Source organism: Schistocerca cancellata, chromosome 2 (assembly GCF_023864275.1).
Source record: "Schistocerca cancellata isolate TAMUIC-IGC-003103 chromosome 2, iqSchCanc2.1, whole genome shotgun sequence".
Lineage (NCBI taxonomy): Eukaryota > Metazoa > Arthropoda > Insecta > Orthoptera > Acrididae > Schistocerca > Schistocerca cancellata.
In genome coordinates, this window is record NC_064627.1 from 5,909,687 (window position 1) to 5,925,380 (window position 15,694).

The 15,694-nt window shown below is 38.7% G+C and overlaps 1 protein-coding gene across 1 annotated transcript in view; it reads right to left on the reverse strand.

Moving 5' to 3' along the window:
* LOC126161293 (thiamine transporter 1-like) overlaps positions 1–15,694 on the reverse strand; it is a 709,947-nt gene that overhangs the window by 299,947 nt on the left and 394,306 nt on the right. The window contains exon 4 of the mRNA XM_049917032.1: positions 11,674–11,887. Within this exon, the coding sequence (XP_049772989.1) occupies positions 11,674–11,887 (214 nt within the window). The remainder of the gene's footprint in view (positions 1–11,673; positions 11,888–15,694) is intronic.

A 15,694-nucleotide genomic window follows, 5' to 3' on the forward strand; every position in this document is an offset into this window, starting at 1 on the left:
GAGCCATCAAACAATGGTCAATCTAGTACTGGAGGAAAGTGTGCAGAGTAAAACTTGCAGACAAAGACCAAGTCTTGCTTACTGCAATAAGATTCAAATGGATATATAGAGTAGAGTGGAGAGCTGCATCAAACCAGTTAATGGGCCGAAAACCACCAGCACCACAACAAGAACAAAGAGAGCAGCAGCAGCAGCAGCAGCAGCAGCAGAAACAACAAACATTAAATCATTGTAGTCAGTTGGGTCTAAGTTTATGCTGAGGACAGCAGTTGTTCTACACCCTTCAAATTGAAAAACTCTGAAAAGATTGACACCTATACAGCGTGTCTGATTACTATTATGAGTGGTCCAGACTATACATATAGGCAAAATTAAGGATAATACAGAATCAAAGAAAATGTTAAAACCCCCAAAATACAAGCAGAAACATATGTAATTGGAATATGTGATTTAAAATCATAATTATCTCCAATACATTGTATAACATTGGTACAAGTGAAGGAAATTAAGCCGGCCGGTGTGGCCGTGCGGTAAAAGGCGCTTCAGTCTGGAACCGCGTGACCGCTACGGTCGCAGGTTCGAATCCTGCCTCAGGCATGGATGTGTGTGATGTCCTTAGGTTAGTTAGGTTTAATTAGTTCTAAGTTCTAGGCGACTGATGACCTCAGAAGTTAAGTCGCATAGTGCTCAGAGCCATTTAAAGGAAATGAAATGTACAGTGCAATGTTTATACAATAATTTGTGGTAACAAATTTCAGCAGTACTCAAGGAATCATTGATGTATAATAACAATCCTATCAAGAACTTGAAATTGCTATCTGGGTACAACGTCATGCATTTTTGATAGTTCTGTTCTTTGTGCTTATTTAGGAAAAAGCAAAAATATATAAACATGATGAATTAAACCAAAAACTGTGACATGCAGTGACAGGCATCAGAATCTAACATGAGGTTGTGTGTTTTCCTTCGGTAGCCAATGCCATTGCAGCAAACTCAGGTGACACGAACACAGTGACCTCTAGTGTATTGCTTGTAAAATTTTCCTTGTTCATTGAGGTGAACAGTTGAATTGGAGCATTTTCCAGTATTGCCAACATGCACCATTTGCACTTCAAACTCATTGCTTGCTGTAGTGTAAACTGCACATTTCGTGAAAGCATGTACATACACACAAGTTTTCCTACTCACGTGGTACTTGCACTGAAGTGCCAAAGAAAGAGGTATAGGGATGTGTATTCAAATACAAAGATATGTAAATAGGCAGAAATGCCACTGCACTCGGTTATGCCAATATAAGACAACAAGTGTCCGGTGCAGTTGTTGAATCAATTATTGCTGCTACAATGGCAGGTTATCAAGATTTAAGTGAGTTTGAACGTGGTGTCATAGTCGGCGCATGAATGATGGGACACAACATCTCTCAGGTAGTGATGAAGTGGGTATTTTCCCATATGACCATTTCACAGGTGTACCGTGAATATCAGAACTCTGGTAAAATATCAATCGCCAACATCACCACAGGTGGAAAAATATCCTGCAAGAATGGGACCAATGATGACCGACGGGAATCATTCAACGTGACAGAATTGCAACTCTTCTGCAAATTGCTGAAGATTTCAATGCTGGGCCATCAAAAAGTGTCAGTGTGCAAACCATTCAATGAAACTTCATTGATATGGGCTTTCAGAACTGAAGTCCCATTCGTGTACCCTTGATGACTGCACGACACAAAGCTTTATGCCTTGCCTGGGCCTGTCGACACTGAGAATAGACTGTTGATGACTGGAAACATGAGGCCTGGTCGGATGAATCTCATTTCAAATTATATTGAGTGGATGGATGTGTACAGGTTTGGAGACAGCCCCACGAATCAATGGACCCTGCATGTAAGCAGGGGACTGTTCAATCTGGTGGAGGGTCTGTAACACTGTGGGGCATGTGTAGTTGGAATGATATGGGACCCCTGATACGTCTAGATAAGACACGTCACATGTACTTCGGCATCCTCTCTGATCACCTGCATCCATTCATGTCCACGTGCAATCCAATGTACTTCGGCAATTTCAGCAGGACAATGTGACACTCCACATGCCCAGAATTTCTACAGAATGGCTCCAGGAACACACTTCTGAGTTTAAACACTACTATCGCTAGCCACAAACTCCCCAGACATGAACATTATTCAGCATATATGGGATGCCTTGCAACGTGCTGTTCAGAAGAGATCTCCACCCATTCATGCTCTTATGGATTTATGGACAGCCCTGTACGATTCATGGTGTCAGTTCCCTCCATCACTACTTCAGACATTAGTTGAGTCCACACCATGTCATTTTGCTACATTTCTGCATGCTCCAAGGGTCTACACCATATTAGGCAAGTGTACTAGTTTCTTTGACTCTTCACTGTATTTATACCAATGAATATGAAATAAAGTTAAGCCTGCTGTGATTTGAGTGTTTCTCTGTTCCACCAATCTGTTACATTTATAACAATCTGTCTGCCAACACAGTGCATTACAGACCATTGAGAACTGCAACAAAGAGGAACAAGCCATTGAACAACTCTTCACCGACCATGTCCTGTTGAGCGTGGTGCTGAATATCGCAGACGGAGTACCCTACATTGGCTGCAGTTTGTAGAGGCAGGATATGTTCCGTATTCTGTTGACAGGCCCTGAGGAGAACTAATGAAAGTAAAATTAATGCATGGCAGTGAAGGGTGTAGGAGGTGTAACTATTAAAATTAAACCAAAGTGGAAGCCACAGTAACTCCATTTGTTATCTATGTCTACATCTATATGGATACTCTTAAAATCGCACACCTTCAAAATAATTCTATATTACTTTAAACTTGAACAGCTTGTGGAAAAAATGAACACCTATATTTTCCGTGCGCGTTCCGATTTCCCTTATTTCATTATAATGATCATTTCTCCCTATGTAGGTTGGGGTCAACAAAAGATTTTTGCAAACGGTTAAAAAAGCTTTTGATTGAAGTTTCACAACAAGATTCCCCCACTGCTATGAAAACCACCTTTGTTTTAATGATGCCCACCCCAAATTCTGTATCATATCAGTGACACTCTCTTCCCTGTTTTGCAATAATACAAATCATGCTGCTCTTCTTTGAACTTTCTCAATGTACTCTGTTAACCACATCTGGTAAGGATCCCAGACCATGCAGCAGTACTCCACAAGAGTATGGACAAGTGTAGAGTAGGGTGTCTCTTTTCTAGGTGACCTGCCAATAAAACACTGTCTTTGGTTTGCCTTCCCCACAACATTTTGTTTGCGTTCTTTGCAATTTCAGTTGTTCATAATCATAATTGCTAGGTATTCAGTTCAATTTATAGCCTTTGGATTTGACTGATTTATCATGTAACCGAAGCTCAATGAATTCATTTTGGCACTCATGTGGAAGACGTCACAAGTTTCATTATTTAGGGTCAAGTGTCAATTTTTGCACCACATAGATATCTTTTCTAAATCGTTTTGCAATATACAGTGATCACATCAGTCATATTTTTGAACAAGCCACCAATTAAGTTTCCTGCTATCACTCTATATGCTAGAAGCCATTGCATACGTGACATCATCATGCTAGACAGCTGGTGGCTGCTGGTAGAAAACAAACATCTAAGTGTTGCAAACATCTGAGACATTGTAATCCAGCAGTTTTCACCATATTTCATAGTTCTCAATTTATTTCCCCATGTAGCCTATAATTTTTTGCTACTTTTGAGATGAACGTAAAAGGAAAGAACCCTCAAAACTGTGTGTTGGGAAATGGCTCAATTAGCTCATACACCAGCAGCAAAAGTGATAGCATTTTCAATTATGTACCCCCCTCCCTCCCATGAACCATGGACCTTGCCGTTGGTGGGGAGGCTTGTGTGCCTCAGCAATAAAGATAGCCGTACCGTAGTTGCAACCACAACAGAGGGGTAACTGTTGAGAGGCCAAACATGTGGTTCCTGAAGAGGGGCAGCAGCCTTTTCAGTAGTTGCAGGGGCAACAATCTGGATGATTGACTGATCTGGCCTTGTAACATTAAACAAAACGGTCTTGCTGTGCTGGTACTGCGAACAGCTGAAAGCAAGGGGGAAACTACAGCCGTAATTTTTCCCAGGGGCAAGCAGCTTTACTGTATGGTTAAATTATGATGGCATCCTCATGGGTAAAATATTCCAGAGGTAAAATAGTCCCCCATTTGGATCTTCGGGCAGGGACTACTCAGGAGGACGTCGTTGTCAGGAGAAAGGAAACTGGCGTTCTATGGATTGGAGTGTGGCATGTCACATACCTTAATTGGGCAGGTACGTTAGAAATTTAAAAAGGGAAATGGATAGGTTAAAGTTGGATTAATGGGAATTAGTGAAGTTCGGTGGCAGGAGGAGCAAGACTTCTGGTCGGGTGAATACACAGTTATAAATACAAAATCAAATAGGGGTAATGCAGGAGTAGGTTTAATAATGAATAAAAAAATAGGAATGCGGGTAAGTTACTACAAACAGCATACTGAATGCATTATTGTAGCCAAGATAGATATGAAGCCCACGCCTACCACAGTAGTACAAGTTTATATGCCAACTAGCTGTGCAGATGACGAAGAGATTGATGAAATGTACGATGAGATAAACGAAATTATTCAGATAGTGAAGGGAGACAAAAATTTAATAGTCATTGGTGACTGGAATTTAGTAGTAGGAAAAGGAAGAGAAGGAAATGTAGTAGGTGAATATGGATTGGGGCTAAGGAATCAAAGAGAAAGCCGCCTGGTAGAATTTTGCACAGAGCATAACGTTAATCATAGCTAACACTTGGTTCAAGAATCATGAAAGAAGGTTGTATAATGGAAGAAGCCTTGAGATACTAGAAGGTTTCAAATAGATTATATAATGGTAAGACAGAGATTTAGGAACCAGGTTTTAAATTGTAAGACATTTCCAGGGGCAGATGTGGACTCTGATCACAATCTATTGGTTATGAACTGTAGATTAAAACTGAAGAAACTGCAAAAAGGTGGGAATTTAAGGAGATGGGACCTGGACAAACTGACTAAACCAGAGGTTGCACAGAGTTTCAGCGAGATCATAAGGGAACAATTGACAGGAATGGGGGAAAGAAATGCAGTGGAAGAAGAATGGGTAGCTTTGAGGGATGAAGTAGTGAAGGAAGCAGAGGATCAAGTAGGTAAAAAGACAAGGGCTAGTAGAAATCCTTGGGTAACAGAAGATATATTGAATTTAATTGGTGAAAGGAGAAAATATAAAAATGCAGTAAATGAAGCAGACAAATAGGAATACAAACGTCTCAAAAATGAGATCAACAGGAAGTACAAAATGACTAAGCAGGGATGGCTAGAGGACAAATTTAAGGATGTAGAGGCATATATCACTAAGGGTAAGATAGATACTGCCTACAGGAAAATTAAAGAGACCTTTGGAGAAAAAGAGAACCACTTGTATGAATATGAAGAGCGCAGATGGAAATCCAGTTCTAAGCAAAGAAGGGAAAGCAGAAAGGTGGAAGGTGTATATAGAGGATCTATACAAGGAAGATGTATTTCAGGACAATATTATGGAAAAATGGAAGAGAATTTAGACGATAATGAAATGGGAGATATGATACTGCGTGACGAGTTTGACAGAGCACTGAAAGATCTAAATCGTAACAAGGCCCCGGGAGTAGACAACATTCCATTAGAACTACTGATAGTCTCGGGAGAGCCAGCCCTGACGTAACTTTTCCATCTGGTGAGAAAGATATATGAGACCAGAGAAATACCCTCAGACTTCAAGAAGAATATAATAATTCCAATCCCAAAGAAAGCAGGTGTTGACAGATGTGAAAATTACTGAACTATCAGTTTAATAAGTCACAGCTGCAAAATACTAACACGAATTCTTTAGAGATGAATGGAAAAACTGGTAGAAGCCGACCTCAGAGAAGATCAGTTTCGATTCCGTAGATGTGTTGGAACAAGTGAGGCAATACTGATCCTACGATCTATCTTAGAAAATAGATTAATGAAAGGCAAACCTATGTTTCTAAAATTTGTAGACTTAGAGGAAGCTTTTGACAATGTTGACTTGATTACCCTCTTTCAAATTCTGAAGGTGGCAGGGGTAAAATACCGGGAGCGAAAGGCTATTTACAGTTTGTACAGAAACCAGATGGCAATTATAAGAGTCAACGGGCAAGAAGGGGAAGCAGTGGTAGGGAAGGGAGTGAGACAAGGTTGTAGCCTCTCTCCAATGTTATTCAATCTGTATATTAAGCAAGCAGTAAAGGAACCACAAGAAAAATTTGGAGTAGGAATTAAAATCCATGGAGAAGAAATAAAAACTTTGAGGTTCGCTGATGACATTCTAATTCTGTCAGAGACAGCAAAGGACCTGGAAGAGCACTTGCATGGAATGGACAGTGTCTTGAAAGGAGGGTATAAGATGAGCATCAACAAAAGCAAAACGAGGATAATGGAATGTAGTCGAATTAAGTCGGGTGATGCTGAGGGAATTAGATTAGGAAATGAGACACTTAAAGTAGTAAATGAGTTTTTCTATTTGGGGAGCAAAATACTAATGATGGTCGAAGTAGAGAGGGTGTTAAATGTAGACTGGCAATGGCAAGAAAAGCGTTTCTGAAGAAGAGAAATTTGTTAACATCGAGTATAGATTTAAGTGTCAGGAAGTCATTTCTGATAGTATTTGAATGGAGTGTAGCCTTGTATGGAAGTGAAACATGGATGATAAATAGTTTCGACAAGAAGAGAATAGAAGCTTTTGAAATGTGGTGCTACAGAAGAATGCTGAAGATTGGATGGGTAGATCACATTACTAATGAGGAGGTATGGAGTAGAATTGGGGAGAAGAGAAATTTGTGGCACAACTTGACTAGAAGAAGGGATTGGTTGGTAGGACATGTTCTGAGGCATCAAGGGATCACCAATTTAGAGTTGGAGGGCAGCGTGGAGGGTAAAAATTGTAGAGGGAGACCAAGAGATGAATACACTAAGCAGATTCAGAATTATGTATGTTGCAGTAGGTACTGGGAGATGACAAAGCTTGCACAGGATAGAGTAGCATGGAGAGCTGCATCAAACCAGTCTCAGGACTGAAGACCACAACCACAAGAAACATACAGTATTACTAGTTGCAAAAACCCATTTTTTAAATAGGTCTATTATTTGACATAAAATTTTGAAATTTCTTTGTTTGTCTATCAATTTGCAATTATGTTATGTCAGTTGACATTATGAGTGTTGGTAAAACTGCTACCTAGGAGGATAAGAAATAAATTCTCATTCTGACTTTGATTTATTACTACTGTGCCTGTTTATATTTTAAGATTTTCAAATGTTTTGTAGGGTAAGGTTGGTAAATTTATTGCATATGTTAGTCTGGTGTGATGGTTGCATTGGCTACTGGGTGATGTAACAAGACACCAACGAATAAGAGCTCACTAGTCAGAAATAGCTGATGTTTCCTCTGTTCTGACTGAGCATATAATTCGAGACTCAATGTTTGTATTTAAAAGGTTAATGATCATTACTGTTGCTGAACACAGTACATCAGAAATGCATGCAAAAAGACGAGACTGAGTTATAAGTGGCACAAGAAAAGATGGGGGCTGGGCCTCTTTGTCATGTATTGGCTTGGTCCGGAACACTTCACGTCAACTATCCTGTTTTTCCATTGCTGATGCCACCTACCAGTAGTTGCAACCATAATTGCATGGTGAAGCTAAACATTGTGAGATGCTGACCGTGGCTTACACCATCATTTCCTTCTCGCATCTCCCCTCTTTGCACTGGCCTAAAATATTCCCTTAACTCCTCCACCACCCGCAGTGGAAACCATTGGTTTGTGCCACTTATAACTCTTTCAGTCACATCAATGTCAGTAGGAAGAAAATGGGAGGAAGTGAAGAGAAACTCTGAACTCTGATAAGAATATAGAATCAAAGTGAACCATACTCTGAAGAAATGTAAAATCAGGAAACCTTTTGCTTTGGTCTTATGGGTTTTTCGCAGGGGCTACAAGATTATGGTATAAAATTGTGAAAAACATAAAATCAAAGAATCTAAAACTGAAGTGCTACTGTATCTACAATGAATCTTCACTAAATTTTGCATAATCTCATTACTACTCAATGTTTCTATTTGGCAAAACTGAAAATATTGGATGCCCTTTACACTATCGACATCACTAGTTCATGTGGTTACATATTGACCACAGAAACTGTATCACAGCACTTAAAGATCTGTTTAACACAATATTCCCTTTCCAATGTTTAGTTATGATATATATTTCACCTGCATTAATTAATCTGCATGTGTCTTCTGGAAAAATTTAATCTACACACAATACACACATAACCAGTTTCAGGGTAACTTTTGAGAGCACAAAGTGATCTGAAAGCCATGTTACACTTTTTCTTCTTAGCAAGACCACAAATAAATTAATAATGGACTGGGGAGAAATGAAAAAGGACTAGCCCGCATCTCGTGGTCGTGCGGTAGCATTCTCGCTTCCCACGCCCGGGTTCCCGGGTTCGATTCCAGGCGGGGTCAGGGATTTTCCCTGCCTTGTGATGGCTGGGTGTTGTGTGCTGTCCTTAGGTTAGTTAGGTTTAAGTAGTTCTAAGTTCTAGGGGACTGATGACCATAGATGTTAAATCCCATAGTGCTTAGAGCCATTTGAACCATTTTTGAAAAAGGACTGTCAACATTCAACATTCTGCTGTTACACAGTGATCAGATACCTGTCACCAATTGTGAAAGATGGTTTTCTCCTGACGACACTAATGTTTCCAAACTGGGAGTGAGAATTCATTTTTAGCCTTTACAATCTATTTGGTATTACACAAGAACCATTGTGTAAGAGTTGCACAATGAATTGGCTGCAAAAATTAACTTACCCAAAAGGATATGAACTTAAAGCTCCATTACACTATGGAGCAATTTATGCCCCTTCAGTTGCCATGAACAAGGCAAATGCGGAGGGGGAGAGAACAGATTGTGGTACAACCAGAAGTACCCTCCACCACACATGCACAGTCAGTTTGAGGGGAGATAAGCAGTTATACATAGATGTGAACTGCCAACTCAAAGTGCTTACAGGCAGCATACCACTTCTAATAGTATGAGTTAGTTAGTTACAAACATGTTCCATAGATCATTTGAAAATTATTTTATGACAACAATGTGGACAAGTCAGTTTACAGGAGATTATAAACATTTGGTTAGTATTAACATTAATAAAAATACTGAACATAAATCAAACAAAGGAAAATCCAGGATGAACTGTAACAATGAAAAGGAAAGTTGGTACTCGCCACATAGCAGAGATGCTGAGTTGCAGGTAGGTACAACAAAAAGACTGTCACAAATAAAGCTTTTGGTCAACAATAGACTACACGTACGCGCACACGCACACACAACTGAAACCACACTGTGAACAGCAGCACCAGTGCATGATGGGAGTGATGAATAGGTGGGGGTAAGGAGGAGGCTGGATGGGAAGGGGGTGGGACAGTAGAGTAGGGGTGACAGACAGTGAAGTGCTGCAGGTTAGACAGAGGGCAGGGGAGAGGTGAGGGAGACAGGGGTAGCAGAAAAGGAAAAAAGTAAAAAGACTGGGTGCAATTGTGGAATAAGGGCTGTGTAGTTCTGGAATGGGAACAGGGAGAGAGCAGGCTGGATGGGTGAGGGCAGTGACTAATGAAGGCTGAGGCCAGGAGGGTTATGGGAATGTAGGATTTATTGGAAGGAAAGTTCCTACCTGCATGGCCATTTATGGAGACAGACAGCTTGTTGGTTGTCATGCCCACATATAATGCAGCACAGTGGGTGCTTGTAGATCACATGACTGGTTTCACAGGTAGCCCTGCCTTTGATGGGATAGGTGATGTTAGTGACCGGACTGGAGTAGATGGTGGTGGGAGGATGTGTAGGACAGGTCTAAAACAGGGGCATGAGCCTTGAGGTAAGGGAGGTTGGGAGCATATGGATTGATGAGTATATTTTGAAGATTCGGTGGACAGTGGAATACCACTGTGGGAGAGGTGAGAAAGATAGTCACCAGGACATTTCTCATTTCAGGGCATGACAAGAGTTAGTCAAAACCCTGGTGGACAATGTAATTCAGTTGCTCCAGTCCTGGATAATACTGAGCTAAGAGAGGAATGCTCCTCTGTGGCCAGATGGTGGGACTTTGGAAGATGGTGGAAGACTGGAAAGATAAGGCACAGATCTGCTTTTGTACCAGGTTGGGACGATAATTAAATACTGTTAATTTGTGAAATGCACATGCAAGTTTACACTAAATTACACTAAATTAATTTGGATCTAGGCATTTACTGATTGTTACTTCAAAGCCTCTATGTTTTCACTCCCCATTCTTCAAGTAACTTTCCCATTTCATCTGCAGATTGCTCCCATATTTCAAACTAAATGATGGAATTTTAGAAAATTCTAAAAGCTCAAAATTTAGCCATATTTTTAAATTATTCTGTGTATCAGCCATACTTTGTGATGCATAATTGGTAAGTAGGTTTGTTCTTTAATTAGTAGTGCTGATTTCCATACTGGAACAACACATGGCATCCTGTAGGTGGATAATCTATGAACAGGGTAAGACATATTCACATTTTGACTTTGACACAAATGATGATATTCAATATGATAAGGTGGCTACATAAACCTCTTCATTTATCTAAAATGCAACTGCCGGTTGAAATATCAACAATTATGGAAAGGATAGATTGCTACTCACCCTAAAGATGACATGTTGAGTTGCAGACAGGCACAATGAAAAGACTGTTACACATTAAGCTTTTGGCCAAAGCCTTAATCAGGAAATGAATAGAAAAGCATGCATGCATTCATACAAGCAAGCACACCTCACACACATATGACTGCTGTCTCTGGCTACTGTAGCCTAAGCAGCACTTGACCACTATCTCTGAAAGTGGTCGTGTGTGTGTGTGTGTGTGTGTGTGTGTGTGTGTGTGTGTGTGTGTGTGTAACAGACTCTTCACTGCGCCTGCTGCAGCTCTACAAGTCACCTTTAGGGTGAGTAGCAATCTATCATTCCCATAATTATGTATTGAAAATTCATAAGATACTTGAGTTGCTGTTTGATTACTCATTCTTTATCATTGAATGCTGCATGTATTAAACAACAGATCATGATACTAGTAAACTTACTCATCTACAATGTTTTATTGTACATTAGAAACAATGTCTAATTTTGTGTTGAGAAGTGATATTCATCGCCATATTACTAGAAACAGAACATCTGTAGACGTGCCATATCATAGATTATCAAAATTGCAGAACTCCTACCTAGTTCTTGGACTAAGGATGTTTAATAGACTAAGTGCTGACTTTAAGGAACTGCCTTTAAATATTTCTAAAGCTAAATTATACAAGCTACTAGTGAACAATCCGTTTTACACCATTGATGAATTTTTTGAAGATGAAAATACTGTATTCTAATGTGTACCTATTTTATGTAAACCAATTTACAACAAAACAGTAGTTTATGTAGAAATATATGCTCTTGACTTTGTCTATTGCTGTAATCAGCTGAATGACAAACTTTTATTATTATTATTATTATTATTATTATTATTATGTGTGTTCAAAATAGAATGTCTATCTTACCACCAACAGTGAGATGATTGAGTTCAAAATAATTCATTGTGCCAGTAGAGACCAATATCTGGCTGACTACTGATGAAGTAAATCTCCCTGTGAGGTAGGCGCTTCTTGTGTGGCTAGTGACCTTCTGGTAATGGACACGATCAACCTTAGCATAAATGTATGTGTAATAAGCAACTTCAGATGCCATGAAAATACCGTAGAGTACCTCCACCAGCTGAAACAGAATGTGGATATACATTAAATAAAATATTCTGAAATATGATCTATTGTAATTGTGACGATATCAAATGTAATAACAATTACTCCATGCTGAAGGCCCAAATAATTAAGAAAAGTAGTAAGAAATGTTCTTAACCATTAAATTATCTAAAAGACAAGGATAATTTCCTCTACGTACCAAACAAAAACCTGTGAACATTTTCAAGATAAAGAGTTTCCAAGTGCAGAGTCACTTATTTAACTCTGCTGGAGTAATAGTGGCAGTAATGTTAACAATTACAAAGATTCAACTGGACAACTCTATTGTGGATTTTGCGCAAGTCACCCAAGGGGCATCCAATGAAATACTTGCACCAGGCTGCCATGCCATATGACATTTTTCATTTTGTTTATGCAAACAGTTTTCCAGATGGCCTCCTGTTAACCTATTGTACACTGCTCTCTGCTAAGCTATGTATATAGAGCTGGATGTGGCACTGATTACTGCTGACCAGGTACACTTAGCCCTGGTGCCTTGGGGACTATCAGGAGATGCGGCTATATGAGGCATGGTCTACATGTCAACATGACTGGAATGGGAGTGGTAATTAATGAGGCAGAACAGGTGTGTGTGGAGACACAAATGGTAAAATGCCTGTCATCATAGGTAGGAGAACTAGGTCTTTTTAGGATAAATCATGAGAATAGGTTCCACTCCATTAAAAAGTGTCTCAATCAGTATAGAAATTTCTTCAACATGTACACTGAACATAATGTCTAACACTGGGGCGCACACCCACCAGTTGCCAGAGGGGGAAAAATCATGAGAACCAACACTAAAGAAATTTGCTCAGAATTTTTTATGCTCCACCAAAATATGCAAATAAAGTGCATCAGCTTGAAGTTAAGTAACAGTCTTTGGATAGCGCAGTGGTACGCATCACAGATCACCAGAGCAGCGAGAGCGAAATCCAGCATATTGTGCTATCATATGAGTGTGCAAATTGCTACTGCAGAGCTACATTAAAAAAGTGTGGGGATTTACTACTTCTATCAGAAGTGGCATACAGATTAAACTTAGATAAGATCTACACACAATTATTGTAGATAAATATTTTGGATTGGCTGCCATTAAATGAACAAAGTTAGATATCCATGAAAAGTTAATTACTCTGTTTGTTTACCTATTGGTAATCTGAACTCTTTCTCCAACAAATTAACTGAAGTCCTAGAAAGAGTCACAGCCCCCAAATTAAATAACAACATCTGAAGGCTACAGGTCTTGATGGTGAAATCAGTATTAACTTCCTAAACATTCAGGTTTGGAATATCTGTATTCTGCACTGTCTGAATAGTGCTACACGATGTCCTTCAGACACTGCTGATGATCTACAGCCAATTAAATTGAAAAACTGTATTCACAAATTGTGAACATAATTATAGATGAGCTGTACAAATGGTTACCGACCCGAAAATTGTACAGTGAACAGCTCATTGGGGTCTGAAAATTACAGAATAGTTCTGGTAAGGAGCAAGCAAATGCTGTTTAAAATGCATTAACATACTGGGGTATTGACAAAAATGTACAGAATCTCTGCAGTGGCACAACTGTCTCAAACACTGTCTATCCTAATGGGGTATGCATCTTATGTCATCAAATATATAAACTTATTTCCAAAAGTGTATTTGAATGTAAAGTGCCAGGATGTAACAAGCAGTCCTGATGCACCAGTTTTTCTATATTTGAGAGAAAACTGGAAAAGTATCAATGTCGGTAATTTTCACACTGGGAAAAAGATTGTAGATTTGTTCTTAACGAGGCAAAAATTAAGGAGATGTTAGACTTTTTGGAAGTGAATTAGATTAACCGGCAGTGAGAGGTGATATCGTGAACTCATAGAGATCTGTGTAATGTTTTTCGGGAAGATACTCGGTGGAGAGGGTGGGGGGGGGGGGGGGGAACGTAAATTTCACCCTCCTGGAGCAACACATCGAACAAGACATGTTGCAAGGACACTTTATTGCTTAAAAAAGTTTCTTCTCAGAACACAAATTGAATATTTATTGAAAATCAGAATGTACTGAGAGATGTGTCTTGTTTCATTGTAATTGTTTATACCAATCTGTGGCTTCACTACAGTGGAGCTGTGAAAGCTACTCATCTGGATCTCTGCTTCATAAAAGATCTGAAATCATATGAAAAGGTAGATCCATGATTCAAAAGTCACCAATTGTAGTATTTATTTGAACAGTTCTCTCTGTTATTGCTCTTTGATGAGAAGTAGATTTACAGACCAGAGTCAAAATGGTAGCAAATTTGGACAAAGAGAATCTACAAATTTAAAGCAGATAATTCCTTTTTTGTGGAGAATTGGATGGTCCATTAAATGGTAAGTTTAACATTATTCTGATCATCATTAATTATTGATTTTTATTTGTTAATTTCCATCCCCTAACACAATTTCATATCAGAGAAAAGAGTCAACTTCATGCCAAGCAAGAGCAATGATCTGTTGGCTTGCCTGAAGATTATAGACACTGGTTTTATTCAAGAATGCCCTTTGATATGGACAACAAGCACTTCATATTTAGACACAAAAGGATAGTGAAGGAGTTAAAAGCTCTTAATGACTCTGTTGAAACGTGTGTTAAATTGACACAAGATTATCATGGCCTACTGGCTAGGTGAGGATCAAATGGAATTTATATTGTGTTGTGTTCAAGATCATCATAAACTGTACCATTATTGCAAGAAACTGAAAACATCCTTGAGAATATAAACAGCCGTCTAGAAATTGAATGCTATTTAATTTTGATTTTATACAGACCTCGATAACTTTTACAATGGCTAAAAACTAAAAAAAAAAAAATTCTCAAAATTAATTTTTTTCCTCTAGTTGGCAGGGGTTAATGTAATCCTACTGAGATGAAATTTTTTTCAAGAGTAAATCTAACCAAATAGCAAATGTTAAGATGGTGAACACAAAATTTTTGGAAAAAAAAATTTTAAGGCAAAATAAGCAACACTTCAGCTATTTAATTTCATTACATTTTATTGACAAGCCTTCTACCATTTTCAGACGACTCCTGAATGAATAAATAAATGAAACCAAAATAAATAAATCATTTCTGCTTAATAGAAATTAAACAACATGCTATATTCACAAATTGTAGTGTGTGAATGTGATTTGATCTTTGATTTGGAGATAATTTCACAATCATGTGGTTGTTTTTTTATCATATTAAATGCAGTAATACCTGAAACTATCAGAAAATTGCAAAAAAGTTAGCCTATGGTAGGATATATATATATATATATATATATATATATATATATATATATATATATATATTTAAAAACAAAGATGATGTGACTTACCAAATGAAAGTGCTGGCAGGTCGACAGACACACAAACAAACAAAAACATACACACAAAATCCAAGCTTTCGCAACCAACGGTTGCCTCGTCAGGAAAGAGGGAAGGAGAAGAAAAGACAAAAGGATATGGGTTTTAAGGGAGAGGGTAAGGAGTCATTCCAATCCCGGGAGCAGAAAGACTTACCTTAGGGGGAAAAAAGGACAGGTATACACTCGCACACACACACACATATCCATCCACACATACACAGACACAAGCAGACATATATATATATATATATATATATATATATATATATATATATATATATATACCTAAAAACAAAGATGATGTGACTTACCAAATGAAAGTGCTGGCAGGTCGACAGACACACAAACATACACACAAAATTCAAGCTTTCGCAACAAACTGTTGCCTCATCAGGAAAGAGGGAAGGAGAGGGA